We start from the raw sequence: 23493 nt of genomic DNA, 5'->3' as shown, positions 1-23493 counted from the left end.
GGGAACACAGCTGGGTGAGACACTGCTCTGCAGGGGAACACAGCTGGGTGAGACACTGCTCTGTGCGGGAACACAGCTGGATGAGGCACTGCTCTGGGAGGGAACACAGCTGGGTGAGACACTGCTCTGGGTGAGACACTGCTCTGGGAGGGAACACAGCTGGGTCACGCTCAGCCCTGCCCCACACTGGGCACAGACAGACTGGACTCCAGTTTGGACTGGGCTCACTGGAACCAGGCAAACGCCCACCAGTGGTACCAGAGAACTGCTGCACCCTCACCCTCCTCACTTACAGCAGTGCACCTACATTTCATTAGTTCCAACAGAGCTGGATCCTCACAGGTGCACTGCTGCAAAATAACATTTCCATTTTTCTGAAAGAACAGAACACGGTAGCTGGCTGGCAATTTGCTCCATTATATTTAATGGGACATTGTATCGATTAGATCTCATGGAATATAAAATCATATCATGGAACAAAAATACTGTGTGTTTATTTTAGATGCATAAGCATATCAACCATAAATATTTTATTGGCATCCATGCCAGATGAGCCACTGTAGATAAATCAGTTGGTTTTGCAAACAAAAGAAATAAAAACATTGTATGAAAACACCAGAATTATGGGGGGGAAAAGGTCTGAAATCTTGGAGACATTTTCACACTCATTTTCTGCAAAGCAGATCCAGTTATTAGGTAAATCAATGTAGGACGTGTGACTGCTTTAAAAAGAAATTCCATTTTGTCAAAGCTAAAAGTCCTGAGCCTGATGACACTGACAGCGAGCAGAAGTTGTAGTGGGAACAAGATAAATTTCCTCACTCCCTATAACAGCACCAATTCTTGTTTCCAGGCCCTCAGACATACAGAAAAGGAGATTTTGGGAACCCCAGTCTAAAGAATGGATGCTTGCATAATGTTTCCAGGGATCCATTTGGAAATACCACTCAGTTTTTAACATTTCCAGGAATCTGGAATCAGCAACTCCCAGAATGGTTTGGGTTGGGTTGGAAGGACCTTAAAGCTCATCCCAATCATCCAGCCCCATCCAACCTGGCCTTGGACACTTCCAGGGGTGGGGCAGCTTCTTCACCTTATCTGAGGCTGGGACAAGGCAAATCAGGGCAAGATGAATATCACAGAAGACAAATGTGCCTTTCATGGTTAAAATGAACAAAAGGTGTCCCTGACCATGGCAGGGGGTGGAACTCCAAAACCTTCAATTCCCACCCAACCCAAACCATTCTGGGATTCTGTGATTCCTTCTCCAGGAACACTTCTCTCCCTCGACAGCAAAAGATGCCAAAGAACAGGAGATTTGTTCTTCCTTATTCCTCCCTGCCTGGGCTCTGCCCCACATTTATATGAAATAAGTCCCATTCCTTCCTATGAATTAACCAAAGGCAGTTTTGTTTACACCAAAGATTAATTTGGCCTTTTTACACAAATGAACAAAAGCCAGGAAATTCAAAGCCAGAGCCTGAGTGCTGCCAGAACGTGGGTTTAGCCTTTAATAAGCTGAGCCTTTATCGCTCTGCAAACCATGTTCCAGAGGCAGATAAGCAGCAGGAAAGTGCACAGCAGGACTGAGGGGAGTCAATAGCACAGATCCCATTATTAACCTGTCGATATCCCCTTGTCCCAGCAGCAGGAACAGCTGCTGACACACAAGGGGCTCGGGGAGCATTAACCCTCCCGGGGCAGGAATCCCTCCTGCTGCCAACACGAGTCTGCCAGGGCAGGGTTTGCACACTCCCAGTGCCACCCTGTGCCCACACAAACCCCCTGCGATGGAAACAAGAGCTGCACCAAAGGGATATTCACAGCAAATATGACCAAAAGATAAATGAGAGTGACAGTGAGCCTCAAGTGTAAGGAGAGATGGAGGGAGTGACAATTGTTGGCTGTGAGGGTGATAAAACACTGGCACAGGGTGCCCAGCTGTGGCTGCCCCTGCAGCCCTGGCAGTGCCCAAGGCCAGACACGGGGCTGGAGCAGCCTGGGACAGTGGGAGATGTCCCTGCCATGGCAGGGGGGGCACTGGAGGGGCTTTAAGGCCCCTTCCAACCCCAACCAGTGTGGGATTGTGTGACAGTGCAGATCTGGAAGTGTGGGAGATGGGATGGACACAAACACCAGTGCCAAGTGCTGTGGGAAAGCTGCACATGGAGATTTAAAGGCATTTTCTGTGGGAGGAAAAAGAGTCCAAAGCACAGGAGAGAAATCTTCGGAATAAATGCACACCAGAGTCAGGTCACAGCTGAGAGTAAGAAATGGGCTGTCTGCTGCATGATGAACACTGCAATTCATTTACTCCACTGAGGAATGACAGCTAATTATTCCAAATTTCCACGTCATAAATAATTTACGTGCACAGGCCTGTAATGTGCCATCAATCTGGGAGCAGGAAACTGCAGTCCTGAAAATGGTGCCATACCCACAAATGGACTGAAAAGTCTGTCCTTGCACAGGGAGACCTGGTCCATGCTTAGAGAGCAGGACATTCCTCTCACCAGATCACTGCCACTCCTTGGTACCTCAGCCCTCATCACAGGAACTTAAAGCAGTACAAACATATAAAAAATCAAATAATAACCAAGGATAACCCCCACCCCCTCTCTCCCCCACTGCCCTCCATCCTATCACATCAACTGTCCTCACCCTTCACATCATTCCTTCTCTCCTTTTCCATCTTTTCCAGCCACAGAAGTTATCTTCCCAACTTTATCAAGTACTGTGCCAAGGCCATCATTGCCAAAGTCAGGAGCTCCAATGCCATCACCTTGGGTTTATCTTCCTAACTGCAGCTGCTCACCTCCAAAGCACAGACACCCCCCTCCTCCTCCACTGACTCCCCACATGCTCCAGGAATTGCCTGCAAATTCCCATGAAGAATCCTGAAACTCCCCCCATGGCTCATGAGTCTCTCCACACAACCTGATCCCCTTTACAGTCCCTCTGTACCTGCTCTGCAGGACTGCCAGCAGCCAAGGAAGGGTTAAAGAATTAAGTCATGTTTCCTTGTGAGGCTCCATTAAGCAATACAAGTGAGTGTTGTGTAAAAGGATTTTAAGTTCAGCGTTACAAGTGCTGGTAATGAAGAGGATGCACGTTGGAAGTGTCAGCTGATCCATAAAGAGCCACCGCTGCAAGATTTATCACCCTGGCACTGCGCTGCCCCATCACTCCTGCTGAATAATGAATGCTTTTTACATTCACATTTGTGTACAAAACCCATTTGCACAACAGAGAAATAACTCTGGAAGCAGGGATAGGTTCCTCCTAATCTCTCACCCAGGCTCGCTGCACTAAGTAGCAGCTCTGTTAACGAATCCATCAGTGCTAACTCATCTATCACCGCTCCAGCACCTTCCCCATCCCACACTGTGTCACCCAGCTGACTTCTGCACCAAAAAAAGCAGCAAAAGCACAATTTATTTTGCAATAACACACTATAGTGATGGAGCATTAACTAACATTAAGATAAATTGCTCTGAGCTAATGAATCGTCCATTACTAATCCCTCGGATGAGGCCACACAGCTGAACAACAACTTGGAGCTGGGCTTGTATTAAAATCCTTGCAGTCTTGCCTTGCAGTCAGGGTCACAGAAATGTTTATTTGTTTCTACAAGAGATTTCTTGATAGAAAAAGAGAAATGTTGTAAGGAAAGATGAATTAGAGATGAACAAGTCAGCTTCTCTTTAGTCACCATGTCCCTTGGCACTCCCGCTGTGCAGGGCTTGCAGCAAACAGAGCTTTCAGGCAGTTTACACCTGAGTGCAGGTGGGAAGAGTCCCAGGCTCTGCCCAGGGCACAGCACACTCCCAGAGAGTGAGGGCACATCTGGAAATCAGAGCTGGCTGTGTGTCAAAGCACCGACAGGGCTCAGCAGACACCAACGACGCAGCTTTTGTTTGGAAATGAGAGCGAGATCCAATCTTTACGAACCCACACAATGCTTTTCTGTTCAGTTCCAGCTTTTCCCTTTGGCCCTTGTTCCCAAACTCTCTCCCCAGTTAAAGACACCCACCAGTTTCCACCTCTGCTCGGGGATGGCGCTGATATCCACAGGATGACGCTCTATGACATTGAGGAAACGCGCCTCGGGGACAGCAATTGCACAGATTACGTGGACCCACCTGGGGAGCAAAGTGAAGACACAAATCAGGGCCTGCCGTTATTTGAATGAAATGCTCAGGAGGGCAGTTAACATTTCCCTGCCTCCCTCAGCATCGAGGCACATTTCCAGGGGCTGGCAGCCCTGGCAACATTCCAAATCGACTGTTAATCAGGGTGGCACAAGGTAAATGTCACTGAACGACACAGATCAACCTTCTTTTACACCTGATTTTGCACAATGCTGAACATTCTCTGAGAAGTCTTTTCTCTGAGAAACAACCACATTCAGCAGGAGTTCAGCTGTGGAGCAGCTCCCTCCAGGACCCCGAAAGCTGCTGCTACACTGAGCATTACGACCAAATTCACAAGACAAGGAGATCAGGTGCAGTGAGGAAGGAAAATACACTCAAAGCCAGCACTCACCGGCCATCAGTGGTCATCTGGAGAGCTCCTCCCCTGAGATTGCACAGGCAGCATTCCTGTGGGAACACAACTGCTTCAGAACAGACCCAAAAGCTGCTGTTCACCCTCCCCAGAAAGCAGCTGGGATGCCAAGGGCAGCCTGGATGCTCCCCCAGCACGGTGAGCTGTCCTTACCGCTGCCCACGCGCCGGCCGAGCACCGCGAGCACCACCAGCTCTCGTTCACCAGCTCCGGCCGTATCCCGTAACAGCCTGCAACAAACACAGCCACAGCCTCCTTACAGCCCGGCCTCCACGGCTCCTGCCTTGGACTTCTCAGTTCAGGAGCACCTCTGAGAGCACTCCAGGATCTGCATTGGACAGGCTCCGACAGAACCACAACTGGCAGCTCTCAAAACAAACCAACCAAACCCCCCAGGAACCCTCACATCTCATTTGCCCTTTTCTGGGGACTACAATAGCAAGGCTTTGTTTCTTTAGGCAGGAACTGGGCTCCAAGGGGATGCCACCACTGCTGGAGTGCACTCACACCAAAACAGGGAAGGGCATTGAATTCTGGTGAGGTTAAAGCAGTTAACTTTTGCTGTGTGGTGTTATGAGGAAGGACAAGCCCAATAATACTGCAAGGAGATGAAATACCTGCATTCCACATTGTTAACAGTATTTCATTTATGGTTATAGGAAGTGTTAAAAACATCTCATTTTACACAGCATCAATTACTGTAACATGCAAGCACCAAATCCCCCCACAACACCACCAAAACAGTAAAGTGGTATTATGCCATTATAAAGGCAGGGAAATAAGAACAAAAGAAGTCCTTAAAATTCTATAAAAGGCACCGAGGTTTGTCACTGAAAACAATGGGAAAAAGACACAGATACAGTTTTGGAAAACAGATTTATGTGATTCCTCCAAGTTTGTAAAGTGAGTGGAAAATTGAAGATAAGCATCTCAACTAACACACAGCTCATTCCATCCAGCCTCTATCCTTCCTAACAAAATCCCACCCAGCCTTCACCTGTCCTAACAAACTGAACAGAAAATTTCAGCTGGGAACAGCAATCTCAAATTACTGAATTAAACTTAAAAGAAGACATTCAGAAAGCACTGGGATTGCCTCCACAACCTGATTTATAAATACCATCCACTTAACCAGATAAACAGCATGTCAAAAAAAGTCAATACTATGGATCTGCAGCTGCTCTCCACATCTGAGGTCTCTTTTCATCATATGGCAAATCAGGGAGCCAAATTCCACCCAGGCCTGAACAGGGACAGGGGTGCTCAGCCCAAAACTGAGCTGAGGGAGAGCCAGACCCTGAGCACAGCCTCAAGCTGCAGCAGGGGAGGTTTAGATTGAAAATCAGGAAAAATCTCTTCATGGAAAGGGTTGTAAAGCATTGGAACAGCCTGCCCAGGGCAGAGGTGGAATCACCATCTCTGGAAGTGCCCAAAACATACATGGACGTGGCAGCTGGGGACTTGGCTAGTGGTGGGCAGGGTGGTGGTGCTGGGCTGACATCTGGACTTGGTGACCTTCAAGGTCTTCTCCAACCTCAGTGGTTCTGTGATTCCATGAGGGCAGAACAGTCCCATTTACTGAACCCCAGGCTGTCCCATAAGGACAATCCAAGCAGACAAAGAAAAATATGCTCTTTCTATGGATTTTGTCAGTGCCTCAAAAGCCCAGAAACCTTCACAAACCTTCCCCTCTCCGTAGGGCCTGGCTGCTGGAACCCAGCACAGTTTGAGGGCACTTCCCAAGAGCACACAGGCTGCCAGCTGGTTTTACAGTCAGCCAAAATACACCTCACCACTGCAATCCTGCAATAAAAGCAAATGGGTTCTCTGCAGCAAAGTCAAAGGGATGTCACAGAGCACAAGGAAACAACCAGGCACTGGAGCCTCCATCAGATTTAACACCTGTCCTGTCCTCAAGGGGACTGTTCAGCCAAAATATAAAACTGAGTTCCTCTAAAAATAAGATGGATCTCAGGTCTGAGCCTGCAGATTAACATCATCTTGCCCACACCCCTCTGTCCTTAAACAGAATTTGGCCACAGAAACCATTCTGATAGACTGGACTATTGCAGGCCTAAGGATGGACAAGATGCAGCAGCCCAGAATTGTGAAGGCAGGATGAAATCTTCCTCCTCACACCCACTCTGCATCCCATGGCCTGATTAGCCAGAAATGACCATCATCAGGGATTCAGCACAGAAACAAAAGTTGCCTTCCAGTTCCCCAGCCCTGCTGAGCTGCATGGGGACCTGCAGACTCTAAAATTGGAACAACAAAAGTAATTCCAGCTGATGCAAGTCAAATAAGATTCCCCATCTGTCAAGATCAAACAGCTGAACAGTAATTCGTCACAAATGTTAACTGGATGCTGTTCAATCTCCACTGAAGGTACACTCCACCAGGATTAATCAGATCTTCTTTTGGACGTAACTATCAGGGAAGCAAACAGACATATGTTCCCTTCTGTAATCAAGTGCCATTACTACAAACACTATCACAGACACTAATAAAATATATCTCAAACTAGTCCATAATCTCTGCTGCATGCAGGAACAATACAGCCTCCCCCAGCAGAACAATATTGGAACGAAACATGTGAGAGGAAAGAGTGCAATAAAACCTTTGAGTTCTGCTTTATTACAAAAAATGAAAGGTATCAAAAGAATCTTTTCTGTGAGAAAAAGAAGAATCAGCCAACAAAATAAGCAGTAAAAAGAATATTGGTGTGTATTTTTAAGATCAGTGACTTGATCAAGATGGATTTGAATACACAGATCTGCTCTGAGAGGAAGGTTCCCTGCCCATGGCAGGGGATGGGAACTGCATGAGCTTTAAGGTCCTTCCAACCCAAAGCTTTCTGGGATTCCTGATACTCTGGTACCAAGCAAGATAAAAACGGGAGTGGCAGGATACAAACCTGCCAAGAAGGAACTCAAATACAGCAGAACACAAACTCCTGAGTTTCTCAGGGTCCAAAGGCTTTGGGGAAGTGAAACACTCACTAGCATGAACCTGCAGGCAGCATTTGGCACAGGATATCAAGGGACTGGTTCCATCCTCTCCGATGTAGGAATTTGCAGGAAGGGGCTCGGTGTTTTCTCCACTTGAGGTAAAGCACATCTCAGGGATCAGGGGCTTGGTCTTCTGCCCACACTTGGAAAGATGCAGGAACGAGGACTCCCCTGAGGAGACCGGGGCAGCTTCCTTCTCCACCTGGGAGGACTGGAGAGAAAAGCCCATCACTGAACTCTGCCTGGCCACGGCTTTCACTTCCCACTCTGAGCACTCCCCTTGCAAAAAAGTCACCCAACACCTGACACCAGGCAGCCAAAAATGGCCCAAAATCCTGATTCCCACCCCCACCATGCCTCTCCCCCTCTTCCTCAGGCATCGATAGGATCTGAAATCTGTAGTGAAAGCTCAAAGAACAGAATAATGAGCAGCTTTTCCTGGTTTTCTTCTGCAAAAAATCTAAATTCCTAAACTGCAGCTGAAAACACCAAGGGAAAATAAAAAGGAAATATTACTAAAAGCAAGACCTTCCCTCCCCCTCTCCCATCCCTTTGGCATCCTTCCTTACTTTTCCTGCAAGAAGTTCTCTTGAAGGACATCTCAAGGTTTCTGGTAGCAGACAGAGTTAAAAGCAATGGATAAAACCAGCTCAGTTGCACCCAGTTTTCCTCACAACAGCCAGCAACCAGAAGAGATATTTTATTTTCAGTCCATATAATAAATCAAGAGATTTTATTGCAGGGGGAGGTTGGTTCTGCTTTCCTCAGGAAAAGCTTCCAACACAGCTACAAGTATCTAAGGCAGGAATTCCTGGTGGGCACACAAAGCCAGATTTGGCTTTATGTGAGAACAAATCAATGCACAACTGCACAAATAACTAATTCGTCTGATGAATTCTGCCTTTCTGCTCATAACATCTCCCAAAGCATATTGGTAGTTTCCAAAAAAAGATGATGGATGTGCTAACTCAGTAAATTTTTATTTTGTGGCTTGTTTGCATAAATTCAGCAGCTCAGGCCGGTATGGAAACAGGAGCCTGGTGTGACTTTTCTCTGCATGGAACAGTGTTTGCAAAGCTCCTTCAGTGTGATTGCAAAATGAACACTGAGCAAGCCAGAGAAGCCAGGAAAGATAACAAAAAAGGCTCCAACTACTGCCAAATCCAAACACATCTCTTTGGTGTGCAAATTTGTATGGGTTTGTCTCTATCAGAAACGTCTGCATCCTAATTCATCCATCTGAGCAGTGTCAGAGGTTTAGAGGAGGGATTAGGGAAAACCTCTTCATGGAAGGTGTGCTCAGACAATGGCACAGGCTGCCCAGAGATCTGGCAGGGTCTCCATCCCAAAAAACACCTGGATACAAAACACATGGATACAGAGAGAGGAACACGCTGGTGGGGGATTGACAGCTGGACTTGATCCTACAGGTCTTTTCCAACCTTAACGATTCCCTGACTCTGTGACGAGGAATTACCTGGTTATAGGGGTAGAAGAGGGTGCAGACAGCACAGTATGGCTCACTCAGGGCAGCAGCTGCATTGAACTTCCTTTCTGCTGGGAAATTAAATGCTTTGTTCTTCCACTGGAAGGAAAGTAAAGATTTCAAAGCCTCTGGATCACTCATATCTTCCTCTCCAGAAAATGGAAACGTTTCTAGAACGAAAAGGAAAAAAATCACAAAACAATGGGCAGTCAGTAAAGGCAAAGAAGTTTATGGTTAGAAGAGGCAAAAGGAGAGAGGCTGAGTTAAACAGCTCAGGTCTCAACAACACAAGAAATGCAATAAATAAAATCATTCAACTCCTCCATGGTCTCTCGTATGCCTATGCCCCAAAAACTTCTTTAAACTTTAAACTTCTTTCGATGGACAGAATCTCCCCTTTGGGGATAGGATACACAAGACAGGGAGAGCAGTGACCTGAAGGAACCAGCCACGAGGAAGGAGAAAAAGATTTAGTGCCTTTGTAACTCCCTCCCCTTTCCAGCTGTGAAACCTCTACCATCCTTTTAACGAAGATTTAATTTGCACTTTGGTAAGGTCAGAAGACATGATGGCTGTGTAAGGAAATGCCCTTTCCTGTCCCCAGCAGGGAGCTGCATGCCCTGGCAGGTGAGGATGGTGCTGCTGCTCCCAGCCCAGCCCGACCCAACCCTCCCAAGCTGCATCCCAGAGCTGCACACACAGACCCTGCCTGGGGGTTCAGGGCTCTGGTACAGCCATCCCCACACCACTGAACCCATCTGCATTCCCCACCATCCCTCCCTCTGCCACAGCTCTGCCAGGGACTGCTCCTGCTAATTACTTTGCTAATTCTTTATTTTATAAACCTTTAAAAGATCCTTGGCATTTCACAATTAAACCACTGCAGAATCCATTTGTGGCAGTCTGGGGGTCCAAGTTTCTTACCCTTCCTTAGTCCTTCCTTAGGAGTTTTGAGTCACTCTAAGTGTTAAAGAAATTTTCCACACAAGGCTGAGTGTAAATCACTCCCTGCATCACCAATCTGCAAAGTTTCCAAAAGAACAGGGAACTCAAAAACATCTTGAAAGAACATTATCCCCAGAGCTCAGCACATTAAACCAAATTGTTCACTGCTTCACTGTTAATTACTGGAAATAAGCAGTTTATGTTCTGCTCTACAAGTCTAAGTCTCCTCCCCAGTTCTCCCTCCCTTTGAAGATTTTCTGACTCTTGGGTTACCTGGAAGGATAAAAGGAACTTGGAGTAAAACGTTAATGGCTGAGTTTACATCTCAGATTTTAAATGTTGCCATAACATATTTGTCAGACAATGTGGAAATTTCATTGTGTTTAATGAATCCCTTTTTTGAGGTGATGAGTGCTGGCTGTGTGGGTCTGTCACATTTCATATGAGGGTCACTTCCTAAAAAGTGTCTTATGTTGTTTATTTTTAAGACATGAATCAAAACCCACATTTCTCCACATTTCTGTCGAGGCACATCAAGTGACAGGCCAGGATTTCTGACATCAGTGAAATCAGTGAAACCAGCAGCCTAACCCAGAGTGACCAAGGGAGAGAAGAAAGGGGATGACTCTGTGCTATGACCTTCACTCCTCCCAGGATGGATCCAGGGGGACACACAGCATTTAGGATGGCTCCCACATTGCAAACAATTTGTCTGGGCTGAATCTCTGTGTAACATGAGCATTCCTTTAATTTACATGCTCACTGTTCCTCCTGCAGATCATCCTCACACATCACTCCCTGAAAAGGCCCGGGGTGCAGAGAGCTGCCTCTATTCCCTGGTGAGGAGGGAAGAATGTTTGATCAGATTTTGCCCAGCAGAGCTGTAAATCAGTCCCCAAGAAACGCCAGCTTCCACAAGAGCTGCTCCTGTTCCACCAGCCAAGTCCCCAAACACCATCCAACAAGTGAAAGCAGTGAGAAGGATCTGCCTAATGAGGATCCTCCAGCACAGAGCTGGTTCCAAGGTCTCACACCAAAACAAGATAATGAGTCTCAGCTGCCTCTGCACGCTTCACTCCATGTTACACACTTGGAAGACATCAAATGCATCCTCGTTGGTGAGGAGAGAAGCTCTGTGTGCTCAGGAGAAGCCCTTCCTGCAGGAGGCTGCTCCAAAGTCAATGGATGCATTTCTGAAGGAGTGAGCAGGGAAGATGTTGTCCTTTGGAATGAGGAGCTGTGAGCAGGGACTGCCAGCTACACCCACGTGCCCGACCCAGCACACAAAAGCTCCTTACTGGGGGCTGCTCCATATTCTGGATAATGTGGGAAAGGCCCCAAAGTGGGAAATTACACCACAAAACAGAGTGAGAGGAAAGAATCTTTTCTCTCCCCTTGGTCCAGATTGTTAGTGTATTGGGAATGGAACACTGGGACTCGAATGTGGGAAAAGAAGAATCAGTTAAACACCAAGAAACATTTTAATTCTCATTTCTGCATCTGCCAAGGAAAGTTGGACCCCAACACTGACATGAATTAGGAGCCAAGCAAAAGGTTAGAACTGACTTTCCTCACACGTGAGAGCAGGCCTGACCTCCACTGCCTCCAAGGGGAACCGATCTTATCCCACTGCAATATCCAAGACAGAGCTTTGCCTTTAAGATTTTTTCTGCAAACTCTTTTTTCCCTTTGCCCAAAATGCTGCCTCATTCTGCAGCCAGCAAAATATTTTTCTTGAGTGGAAGAAGGGTGGGAAGTGAGAAGTGACACCTCCCACGGAGGAGTTTTGTTTCCAGCTGGGTTATCAAAACCAGAACACGCTGCATTTCCAACCAGCTACGTGTAACACAGAGCTTCAGGCCAGCCAGGTTTGCCAAAGGCTTCAGCAATTCCCTGGGCCACAGGGGACACGCACACAGCCCTGGTGCTGCTCACTCACCCTCGTCACTCGAGGTCTCCTGTTTGACCACGGACAGCGGCGAGCGCGTCGGGGGCTTGCCCAGCGGGTGCCGGCGGCTCTTCTTGATCTCCATCTTCATCTTGGAGAAGGCAGAAGCAGCCTGGAAGGAAGCACAGCAAGCTGGATGGGCACCCCCAAGGAGGGAACAGGACAAGAGAGGCAGAGCCCCTGTCTTAGAGAGCTCTTGGGTTCACACGGCAAACTTTTCTCTGCCTTTTGGCTGAACTACTGAAGCCTTCCGAGCCAATTCCTGCAGCAGATAAAAGCCAACACTAACTCTTAAGAAGTTGGGTAAACTACTGAGTTTTCTTCAAATCAGGACAGCCTCAGAACATCTGCAAGCTGCCAATTCCATCAGCTCGTGAAAAGCCTGCTCAATCACATGCACAGCTGGGAACTCCACGGAAATTGTGAATCACGGAATCCCAGACTGGTTTGGCTTGGAAGAGACCCGAAAGACCATCCAGTTCCAACCCAGCTGCAGGCCAGGCTAACACCGTCCAGCCCGGGCTGTGCTTCCACCCAGCCTGGCCTGGGGCTGCCTGCCGCCAGCAGCGGTGAGCTCCGAGCCCCGAGCTCCGCGGTGAGCTCCGAGCACTGAGCTCCCAACACCGAGCTCCGAGCACTGACCTCCGCAGTGAGCTCCGCGCGCTCCGCCTCGGCGCCGGCCCCGTCCTTGCCGGGGCTCTGGAGCGGGCCCTGCTCGCGCCAGCCCAGCCCTTTCTGCGTGGCGAACTGCTCGAAGGCCTGCTGGCAGGACATGTGCTCCTTGTCGAACACCACCTTCTTGCTGCGGGGCACCACGTACAGCATGGGGATGATGGGCCGCGGTTTGAAGTCCTCCTCCTCGGCGGCCTCCGAGGGCTGCACCACGTTCAGCGGGGCCGGGGGCGGCCGCGCTGGGCCCGGCCCGGCCTGGGCAGGCTGCTGAGGGCCCGGCCCGGGCAGCACCGGCGGCTGCGGGGGGAACGGCTGCTGCTTCTTCTTCCGCTCGCCCTTGGCCTTCGGGGGCCGCGCCTTGGCCCTGCCCTCCCCTGCTGGAGAGAAAGGCGACACTGAGCCCCCAGACACGGCTCCCGGGGACCCCGCGCTCCCCTCACGGCTCCCGGGACCCCGCGCTCCCCTCACGGCTCCCGGGACCCCGCGCTCCCCTCACGGCTCCCGGCCCGGAGCCGGGCTCGCTCCTTCCCCCGGGGACTCGCTGTTTCCAGCTGGGCCTCAGCACCCACCTCGAAATGCCACTTCAGAAAGAAAATACTTGTGTCATTTCTGTGGACTATTGAATTCCTGACTGGAGCACAAAGGCTGCTAAAAACAACGTTTCCTGGAGGGAAAATATCTAAATCCCTAAGAAACTGGACAGTGTGCCAAAAACCTGTAATATGTCACATTAGCCCTGACTCTGTGTTTCAAGTTTTTTGTCCTCCAAAGTCAGGAGCACAAAACCATCCACTGGGGTGCAGGAATGAAATATTTTTGTACCATTAATAAAATAAATATTTCAAACTATTTTTTTTTATCTTTACGCCTTCCTTTTCTAATCTCTGTTTTTCTGTATATTCATAATGGGCGTATTAGCACAGAAATGTACATGTGCATGTGTATTCCTGTGCTATAGATGAATAAATGTGTATATAAATAAAGACATACATCAGGAGGCGTGCTCAGAATTTTTTTGCTGATAAGGAGGTGCAATCAAAAGAGTTTGGAGCCCCCCATTCTGTATCAGTAGTTTGCTGCTCCCTGTTTGCAAGCACAGCTCTTATCTGGGTATTACTGTGTGTCAACGCACCCAACAGCCCCAGGAAATGAAGAACTGAACAAAGATACCTGAATCATTATTGCCCAAAGATTTCTGCTATCAAGCTTTTTTAAAAAATGCTTTTAAAGCATAAATCAGGTGCAGCACGGAGCTCAGCTGGATCCTGAGATATCCTTTACTCACAGCCATGTCCTTGTTTCTCCCAGCTCACTGTCACTCAGTTTATCTGCACAGCCCTCATGGATGTGACAACACTTCTTGAGCAGATAAACATCTCACTATTGTCACCAGAGGCAGTGCTGGCCTCTGAAAGTCTTCCCCACCTCTCTTCCCTGGGAGGGGATCCACACACTCCCATTTCACAGCAGAGATTAAAATTCCTGCTCTCCCCTGAGGGGGAGTCCAGGCTGGGACGATCAGACACAGCCTGCTCACCCCACTGAAGAACTTCCACCAACCCCAACCCAGCCAGGCCAAGCCGTGAATGGAAAATCACAATAGCCATCACATAACAGAGGTTTCTGCATGAAGAAGGGTGAATAATCCCACAACAGGATAAAGTGCCAGAATCCCTGCTGAAATCCCCTAGGGATCACCTTAACCCCAGCATTTCCCAGAAGTCTGATGACTTTATTTACACTAACTTATAAAAATGGGAACAAGTCCAGCTCAAATAATTATAGTTGTACTCGTGTAGGCAGTCCCTCAGATAAACTGGTTTGTTCTATCACAGAGAAAGGAATATTGAATTTCCTTAGAGAAACAAACATATTGAATGAAAGGCAAATTGGATTTCTCCCCAGTTGCACAAAACCAGATCATATTTACTCTCTATACACTCCAAGAATTCTCTCCCCAACAGCACCACAAATGCCATTCACCAGCTTTATTGACTTCTAAAGGGTAATTTGACAGCAGCTGGCACAGAGAACTGTGCTTGAAAGTTTTTGCATTAAGATGAACAAACAAGTTTGCAAGTGAATCTATGGAATCAGAAGCCAGCAGAAAGGGAGGCAAAATTCCAAGAGCCTATCTGGCTATCCTGAACACTTCCAGGAAGGAAAAGGTTCTGAAGGCACAAATGCACAGGTGGGTGAAGAGAGGAATGTCTTTCCTGTCCTCGCTCTGCAGGATGGCAGGGGGACACGGGGACACAGGGGACACAGGGGACACCAAACCCTCTGAGGAGCAGCTGAGGGAGCTGGGAAAGGGGCTCAGAAGGAGCAAAGGAGGCTCAGAAGGAGCAAAGGAGGCTCAGAAGGAGCAAAGGAGGCTCAGGGGAATTTCTGGCTCTGCACAAGTCCCTGGCAGGAGGGGACAGCCGGGGAGATTTGGGCTCTGCTCCCAGGAACAGGGACAGGAGGAGAGGGAACGGCCCCAGGCTGGGCCAGGGGAGCTCAGGGGGAACAGCAGCAGGAATTTCCCCATGGAAAGGCTGGTGAGGCCTCGGAAGGGGCTGCCCAGGGAGCTCTGGAGCCCCCAGCCCTGGAGGTGGCATCTGCAGATCCCTTCCCAGCACAGCCCCACAGGGAACGGCCGTGGACTCACAGCAGGATTTGCTCAGCACGCTCCTTCCTAACGTCCCAAGACAACCTGCTAAGAATTCTAAATATATTAATAGCAACATAATAAATAATGAATATAAAGCTGAGTCATAAAAACCAAAAGTAAACACCGTAAGGGATCTGGGTCAGAAATCCTGAAAACCTCGAGTTATAAATACTCAGCTTGTCCAAATAACCAACACAAAGCACAAGATTTACTTTGGAACCATGACTACTTTGAAATCTCATTTTTTTCTCCTTCTCAAGGTCATCTCTTCTGGTGTAATAGAAACTAAAGTCAAATTAAAACCAGGGAAATAAAAAAAAAGGAAGTGCAGGAGGTGGTGGGAGCAGAACTGCCACGAGCAGGACCATCCAAACAGATGCTGTTTTCTTCTTCAAGATGAAACCCTAAGACACTGGTGAGAGGCAATGCAGACAGCAGGATGTGCAAAACTAGAGAAGCCATTGGGATTTAATTGCTGTGCTGCAGTAGGAAAGCTGAATATTTGTGAGCAGCCACACCAAGCTGGAGTTTGCTCCAGTGGCACTTCTGCAATGGTGCTGAAAATAAGCTTTTCCCTCCTGAGCCAACAGTCACAGTGCTCTTAAGAAGTACTGGAAGTGTATGATTTGGAAGCCATTCAGCTAGAACAGAGTTTTTATTATTCCTTGGCCATTCTAATGATCTCAGATCTGTCCTTGTCACTTATCTCTCCTCTCTGAAGAAAAATCAGCATTTTCGGGCCATTTATTACAAGCATCAAGTGTTAAACTTGTACGAGAGCTAAGAGCAGACAATTTAACACACTGCTGATGCTCTCAAGCTTAGGGCAATAGAAATTAAATATCTGCACTGTGCAACAATGGTTCTCCAACTCCTTATTTCCCATGAAAAGAGAAAATACACTGCCTAGCTGAGAGACTGAACAAAGCCCTCAATTCTCTTCCCAGAGCTTCCACAGATTTCCTTTAAGATCATTATCGAGGTTCTCTAAACAGTTGGCAGCATCAGTTTCTCCAAATGCTAAACAAATAATGGATACATACAATAGATGTAAATTAATTCCCTGTAAGCAGTGCTGGAGAAGCCTCCAAGAGGGGGTGAGTGCATCACAGACACAAAAACCACTTAACCACACATTAGGGGGGAAAAAGCAGCTTTTTCCCAGCAAGAACTCCAACCTTTTCTACACAGCCAAGAAAAAGGTGCCACAGAAAGAGCTCCCTGCACAAAGGGTGTGCCCAGGCCCGGGGACTGGATGTGCAGAGGGAATCCCAAAGGACAGGGAGTTGTCATGGCCTGGTTTTATTTTCAGCAAAGGTTTTATATTTCATGCAGAGGAAGCTGAAAAGCTTTCCTGCTCCAGCTAAACTTGAAGAAACCCAAGTGGGACTCGTGCAGCAGCTGTGGACCCCACCCAAACTGAGGCTCTCTGCATTCAGTCTCTGAAAAATGGGAACAAAGGGAGGGGAAGAGGAAAGATGAATTGCACAAGGCAGTGCACAAATCATTCTTTTTCAGAGCAGGACACAAAAATATATTTATTTGTTTCTCTATGAAATAATTCAAAATATTCCTCACATAATATATATTTTTACAATCCTGTAATAGTTTGGGCCTATAGAATTTTCAAGCCCTGCCAAAAAAGCTATTTGGATTGAATCCTTAAAGAGAGGGAAAAATCAATTGCTGCTGTGAATGATGACATATTTCAGTGAACAGAGATTTAATATTGGGGAAAACTCTGCTGATATTTCAACAGAAATAAACAGCAGCAGACAAGTTATTCACAGAGGAGCTCTAGAGCTCGCCCCAGCTCCTCGCTGGCCTGGCCTCACCTTCTCCCTCCATCCCTTTGCTTCTCTCCTCTTCCTCCAGATCCGGCCCCCTTTTCAGCTCCTCTTTCACTTTCACATCTTCCAAGGCAGTTTCAATAGCCATGACATCCCCAAGAGACTTCTGATCCTCTGTTTTGTGTCTTCTGGGTTGACTCCTTTTTCTGTGAGACCTGGAAGTACAGAAGTGTGATTTGACATAAAAGAACAGCCTTCAACACAGAAAACCATCACTGACTTAAAAAGCTGAATACAAAACAAAAGGATCTTCTTTGGAGAGAAAACACAAGGTAGCTAAAATAGCTACAGGGCAAAAGAGATATCTGAAAGGGAACAGATGAACCTTGCATAACACAACATTTAAGATCCATTCAGCAGCCATTAATTGTCTGGGTTTCCTGAAGAGCTTTTTCCTACCATTACTAATGTAAGCTCACAAGCTGCAGTTAAAGTGATTTTAATTGTGTTTTCAATCTATTTTGCTTGTATTTCAAAATACAGATGAAAACTTGTTTAAATCTCTCTTTCATCCTCGCCTCCATTCCATTATTTTTTTTCATTCTGTCCATGCCTCCCTTTGGCAAACTGCTGGAAGTCTGCAAAACATCATCTTCCAGCTCTGAGACATTACCCAGCACTGCCAGTTCCCAAAAACACACTATAATGAATGCTCAGAGCAAAATCAATAGGCAGTCTGTGATTTTTCAGCAGTAAATTCAGAAGGTCCAAGGCCTTGAAGAAATCTAACAAAAAAATATGCATATTAATAAGAACAGACAAATACTAATGAGGCAATAGCAATGCTGTTCATTCTTTTTAAAGTCAGTGCCACTAAGGCAAAGATTACAGGAGCCACAATGCAAAGAGAAATGGAAATTCAGAAGCCAGGACAAGATTTTTGGGTTGGGAACTGTAGGAAGCCAAGTACCCTCACAGACACTCCCCACTGCTCAAGAGGGACAGGGAGGGAAAATTGGAAGAACAAGAGTCAGAAACTTTTAAGTCAAGACAAATGCAGTTTAATAGGTGGAGGAAAGAATAAGAAAAAGAGAGAAAGAAGCCCAGGAAATCCTCTCTCCACCTCCCCAGGCAGTCCCCAAAAGCAGCACCTCAGAAGCCAAACTCCTCCTTCCTCCTCTCTCCCACTTTTTATTGCTCCCCATAACATTTTATGGCACAGAATTTCCTCTGTGCCACTCAGGGCCAGCTGGGTCCCCTCCCCACCTCCCACCCAGCCCCAGGGTCCCACTGGGCCAGAGTGGGACAAGATAAAGCCTTGACACTGTGCAAGCAAGAGCCAAACTCCAGAGCCTGGAGAGCACTGGTGCAGCCCCAAATCCCAGGAACTCCATCCCAGCCAGCCCCAGCACAGGGCTTTACAGAATCTGCACAATTGCTCCTGAATTTCAGGCTTAAATCTAACAGGATCTCCTTTTCCAAAAGGACTGATTCAGAAAGTTGTGATTTTACCCCATTTTTAGCATGTGGGCACTTCCTTGGTAGAAAGCAGAATTTTCCTCATGGTCTCGCATCCACCATCGTGTGGCAAAGACTAAAACACACTTCACTCATCAGTCCCAAAGTCTAGAAAAGCCAAAAAGCAGCTCCCCATCCTCAGAGCCCAGAAAACTCAGCTGCTAATTAGATTTGGAGCACAACAGAATTAAGAGCCCTTAATCAGCCCTTAAACTGACAAAGAAGGGAGAAAGAAATTCAACCTGAGATGAATGATGAATAGAAAAGCAAGTTGATCCATATGCACAGGGACCTCTAATTGCCAGACTCTGAGCAGATGGTGGCCCTCCAAGAAGAGCTGGTGCCTTCACACCTGCAGGACATCATTAGCAGGAACAGGGGCTGAACCCAGAAGGATCAGCTCTGCTCTTCTCCCATATTCCAGGAACACCTTCCCTGGGAGGGGAACGTAGGGTGGGAGGTGAAGATAAAGCTGTAAGACTTTGCCACTGCAGCTGGAACATTCCGTAGCTGAAGGAGGAGTAGAGTCAAGTGTTACAAGCTGGTTCTAGCAAAGTGTGTTTTATTCCTGTGGTGTGGAAATGCCAAGCAAAAATTACAGCACAGAGTTTTATACTTGCAGGAGAGCAAAAAAGATCTGTTTTGCAGTGCTCTTCTCACTCAGGCTGTGGGGGAGAGAGGCAGAAAGCTCAGCATTTAAAGAAAGTGATTCCACAACTACAGGCTGAAGGCTGAGCACTTCCAGAAGTGAAGCTGCTCTGTGTCTGACAGAATTCACATACCAGAAATGGGCTGGTGGGGACTGGACTAAAACAGTCTCTTGCTGAAGCCATAAAGTAAACCAAGTTGGGTTTTTTAAGGTAACCAAGTCTGACTGACCTGAGAGAAGAAATAACACCTCTCTGCAGAGTTTAAAAGCACCATTTTTCCAAGAGAGCTGACAAAAAAGCAGCATTTGTACTCTTTGAAGAACAGACCACAAAGTGACTTAAATTAAGTAGCTACAGCTGTGAAGGTTTGGGCAGAGGTGAATCCCATCCCTCCATCCTGCTGAGAAAAGTCAGGCTTCAAGTAAAACCATGTCTTGGAAAGACAAAAGCACGGGAGAAAGTACTGCTAAGGAGTATTGAACAGCTTCAAAACTGCTTCAGGATAATGCTGGAATAATCCAGGAAACACTGAACAGATAAGCAAAAAAAGTACCTGGATCTTTTGCAATAGGCTCAGGCTGAGAGAGGCTTCTCTGCTGGGTAATAGGCTCAGGGAGGGAAAATAATCCTTGGTGTTTGTACAGTACCTTACACTGTGCAAACATCAGCCACACCAGGAGCCCTCAACAGTCACAAAAATGCAGCAGCACCTTCATCAGTGACCAGATCCCTTTCCACACACCCAGTTACCACCACACATCCCTGCCAGCCCGGGAGAGAAACTCCAGAGTGAAAAGCAGAAGAGCCATGAGACAGTTGGGGTTGTCCAGTGATGGAAGAAGATCACAGAAACCAAAACCAAGATGAAGTCTGAGGAACACTGAGGCCCAAAGATTTCCTGGGGGCTTTCACAACAAACTCAGTGACAGAGGAAAAGAGTCCCAGAGTTGCTATTTTAAGAAACTTGCCAGGAAAAAGAATGAAGTGACTGAAGTTGCTGAGGGAAGTCACATACCGGTGTTTGTTGTCCTCTTCCTCATCTCCTATCCTATAAAGCAAGATTCCAACAGGAAAAGGTTAGCATGCCAAATTTTCAATTCAAGCATGCTGTAACACACAAAAATCACAGACTTGTAGAAAATTAATACAAAGATCAAAGAAAGGCATGCATAAAATCCCCTCTGCGACCGATGGGCTTTCTTTAACTCCTGTTTCTGATCAGTGGAGCTCTAAACGTTCACTACAGATTTTTTGGTCTTCCAGGATAAGAGATGAGATGTGAGGGGGCACAAAGTGTCCCACTTTGAAAAGTATGTGCTTTTATAACATGGGGAGGAAACAGAACCGTGAGGGACACATTACCCCAGACAAATGGCAGGAGGAACTGCATGGGAAGAAGAAAGGAAGAAGAGTTTGAGCTGTCTCCAGTGAAGGACTGTGGCATTTACAAGCTCACAGTGGAACTCCAGCAGGGCTCAGGCACTCTCTGTCTTTACCTGCGGAGCAGTTTCGCCTTCAGGTCTGCCTTGGTCTCGTTCCAGGCGTCGAGCTCGGGGCTGCTGAGGGCCGTGGGCTTCATGTGGTCCAGGACAGCGATGTCCTTGCCCTGCTTCCAGAGGTCGTAGCGCTCGGGCTGCAGCACCCGCACGAACACGTCCATGGAGATCTTCACCATGTCCTTGCGGCACGTGCACTGCAAGAGACCCCACACACGTCAGGCCTGGAGCTGCCCTGCCCCACACAAACACCCACAGCTGCCTCAGCAGGGCTTCTGGAAGGGTCTGCCTCGGCTCTGCCTGCTCCTGGAAAAGCAGCTGCCGCTCCAACGCTCTCCAGGGGTACTGGAAAACTGTTCCCGAGGATTTTGTTCTCCCCCTAAGCCCCCCAACAGGTGACAGCTTCCTGGGACTGGCAGTGCTCGGCTCCTGAGCTGCAGGCAGTGCACACAATTACTCTGTCTGCTCTAGCCCAGCTCAGAGTCTGCCCTCGAGCCCACGTTCCCTCCTTCAGCCTCTCTCTGGCAGAGTTTGCCAGGCTGAAAAGATATTACTGGTGCCATTTCATAACTCAGAAAAGCCTTACAGGAACCAAAGGCTGACCCAGAGCACAGGGCAGTTAAACTTCATAATTCCACATCCTGACACAGCACAGCAATCCTGCACAAAAGGGAAGGAATAAAAAACCCACAGTAACTACAGGCTGCGTGCAAACCATTCAGGGGGAGAAAATGTGCTTTACTCGTTCCAACTGGCATATGCTCATTAAAACTAAGCTGGAGTTACACCCCTGCCATTGCACAGAGAGGACTCCCAGGTGCTTTTCCTTGGATGGTTCCCTCTGCTGTGATGAATCCACACACTGAGTGCAGCAAGGGGATCCTCACCCTGGGCACTGACACCAGTCTCAAAGAGTCAGCCTCTATAAACTGAATCAAAAGAAGGCAGAGGATGGAAAAGGGCCCAGGAACCCCTCAGGTGCCTCTGGGGGCTGCAGCCACAGCTCTCTCAGGGGCTCTGCTCTAAGGTGCAAAGCTTTGCTTGCACTAAATTGCTTTTTAACTGGACACTGAGGCTGAGGTAATTGGAGCCACTTTGCAGGACTGGTTTTCACACCTTTTCAAAACCATTCTATCCATTCTTTTGGCAGAAATGCATTAAATTAAACCTGCTTTCTCCCTTTTCTCCCTTCCCTTTTCACCACCATCACTACTAATTTATGGCCACAGGTGAGAAATCACTGAGAGAGGGAGAAGAGTCCTTCTGTACAGTTCTCCACCATCCCACATCCTCCAGCTCCTGTTTCTCACTGTGCAAGGACTGGGGCAGTGCTGGTAACCCGAGTGGGAAGGAGCATTTATGGACAGGCTCTTTCAGGAAAACTCCATTTAATGAAAAGCAGCTGAGGCCAGAAAGGCTGGAAATGCAATTTGGCCACAGCACAGCAGAACACAGATGGCACCCAAGCTTCCAATCCCAGCCCAGGCTGGAGCTTCCCAGGCATCTCCATCAATCCTGGCCTGAGGGACTGAGCAGATTTGCCTTAACAAAGTTTAAAAGCACCTGTGCAGAGCTACAAAGAGGAACACAGAAGGGCATCCCCAGCTCTGACCTGGACCCAAGAGGTGCAGCACAGACACATCCACGCCCTCAAATCTGCCAGCAAAGCCCTGGCACCCGTGGCCAGAGGTCTCCAGAGCAGCTTCCAGCAGCTGCAGCTGCAGAGCATCCCCCAGCTGCAGCCCTGGCCAGAGCTGCAGGAGCCCAGGGATGCTGCTGGGCTGGGGCTCAGCACTGGCCTCCATCTCCCACATCCCACAGTCTGCACCAGCCAAGCTCCTTTCTGTCCACAAATCTACCATGATGTATGTTTATATTTCAATTTTAATTTCATTCTATTGCTTTCACACCAGCCAGCATGAATAATTTACAAAGCCTCTTTCCTCTGGGGCTCCTTCCGGACCGTGCAGTGATATTTCCTCAGCTGCTGCAGCTGTGTCACAGCCACATTCCCAGCATGGCCAGCACATTCTTCCATACCCTCCCCTCAGCCAGCACTGAGATCCTGCTGATGCTTCCAATACAGCTGGAAAAGGGAATGTTCCTGTGTGAGAGAGAGCTGGAGAGGGAGAATGGGGGAGAGCAGGAGGAGAGCGAGGGCAGATCAGGGTAAGAAATTGCCTTTGCAGTAAATTCCCTGCTCTGCTCCATCCAGCAGGACAAAAAGCAGCAAGGTTGTTCCCTGGCAATGACCTCCAGCCCCACACCCTGCCTTCCCCCTCCATGTGCACAGAGCTGTATTTCCTTCAAAATACTTCACTGTGGTCATCAACACGTGAATTTCCCAAAAGACATTACACCCACACCCCCATCATTTCTGCAGAATATATCCTCCCAAATTCCCTCAAATTCTGACACTTTTGTATCCCACTGTTATTAAACTTTATAGAAATGAACATGTCAACACTAAAACACCACCACTAGGGAGATGTGAAACCTCATTTCCTTTAGGTGAGACAAAACCAAACCACAGAACTCCAGGTTGGGAATTCACAGAATTCCTGTGGCTCAACAGCCCTGGGCAGGATTTCAGGGTGACACATCACACAAACACAGGACTGAATCTGCAACACAAACCTGTCCAAATGACAGGTGAGGAATTCCAGGACTCTGAGATTCATCCAGCACCTTCCCCTCTCCCTGGCTCATTCCCAGTCTGGCTGCCAGCCCCTGGTGGGAGCAGCAGGGCTGGCACAGC

The 23493-nt window shown here is 47.9% G+C and overlaps 1 protein-coding gene across 6 annotated transcripts in view; it reads right to left on the bottom strand.

Annotated features, from left to right (window-relative positions):
• KDM4B (lysine demethylase 4B) overlaps window positions 1-23493 on the bottom strand; it is a 66029-nt gene that overhangs the window by 6781 nt on the left and 35755 nt on the right. The window contains exons 8-18 of one of the 6 annotated variants that reach the window (XM_033520103.1): window positions 20736-20932; window positions 20255-20287; window positions 17117-17286; window positions 12599-13005; window positions 11948-12068; window positions 9055-9233; window positions 7569-7788; window positions 4720-4796; window positions 4546-4601; window positions 4034-4142; window positions 398-3640 (exon numbers count right to left, since the gene is read on the bottom strand). In XM_033520103.1, coding sequence (XP_033375994.1) covers window positions 3572-3640; window positions 4034-4142; window positions 4546-4601; window positions 4720-4796; window positions 7569-7788; window positions 9055-9233; window positions 11948-12068; window positions 12599-13005; window positions 17117-17286; window positions 20255-20287; window positions 20736-20932 — 1638 coding nt within the window. In that variant the 3' untranslated portion in view covers window positions 398-3571. Of the gene's footprint in view, window positions 1-397; window positions 3641-4033; window positions 4143-4545; window positions 4602-4719; window positions 4797-7568; window positions 7789-9054; window positions 9234-11947; window positions 12069-12598; window positions 13006-15214; window positions 16724-16797; window positions 17287-20254; window positions 20288-20735; window positions 20933-23493 lie in introns of those variants that run through there. The other 5 variants (XM_015651598.2, XM_015651599.2, XM_015651600.2 and 2 more) reach the window with 5 other exon arrangements.

The sequence above is a fragment of the Parus major genome, chromosome 28 (assembly GCF_001522545.3).
Source record: "Parus major isolate Abel chromosome 28, Parus_major1.1, whole genome shotgun sequence".
Taxonomy (NCBI): domain Eukaryota; kingdom Metazoa; phylum Chordata; class Aves; order Passeriformes; family Paridae; genus Parus; species Parus major.
Note: the sequence above shows the minus strand (reverse complement) of the source record. Positions and strands in the feature narration are given on the sequence as shown.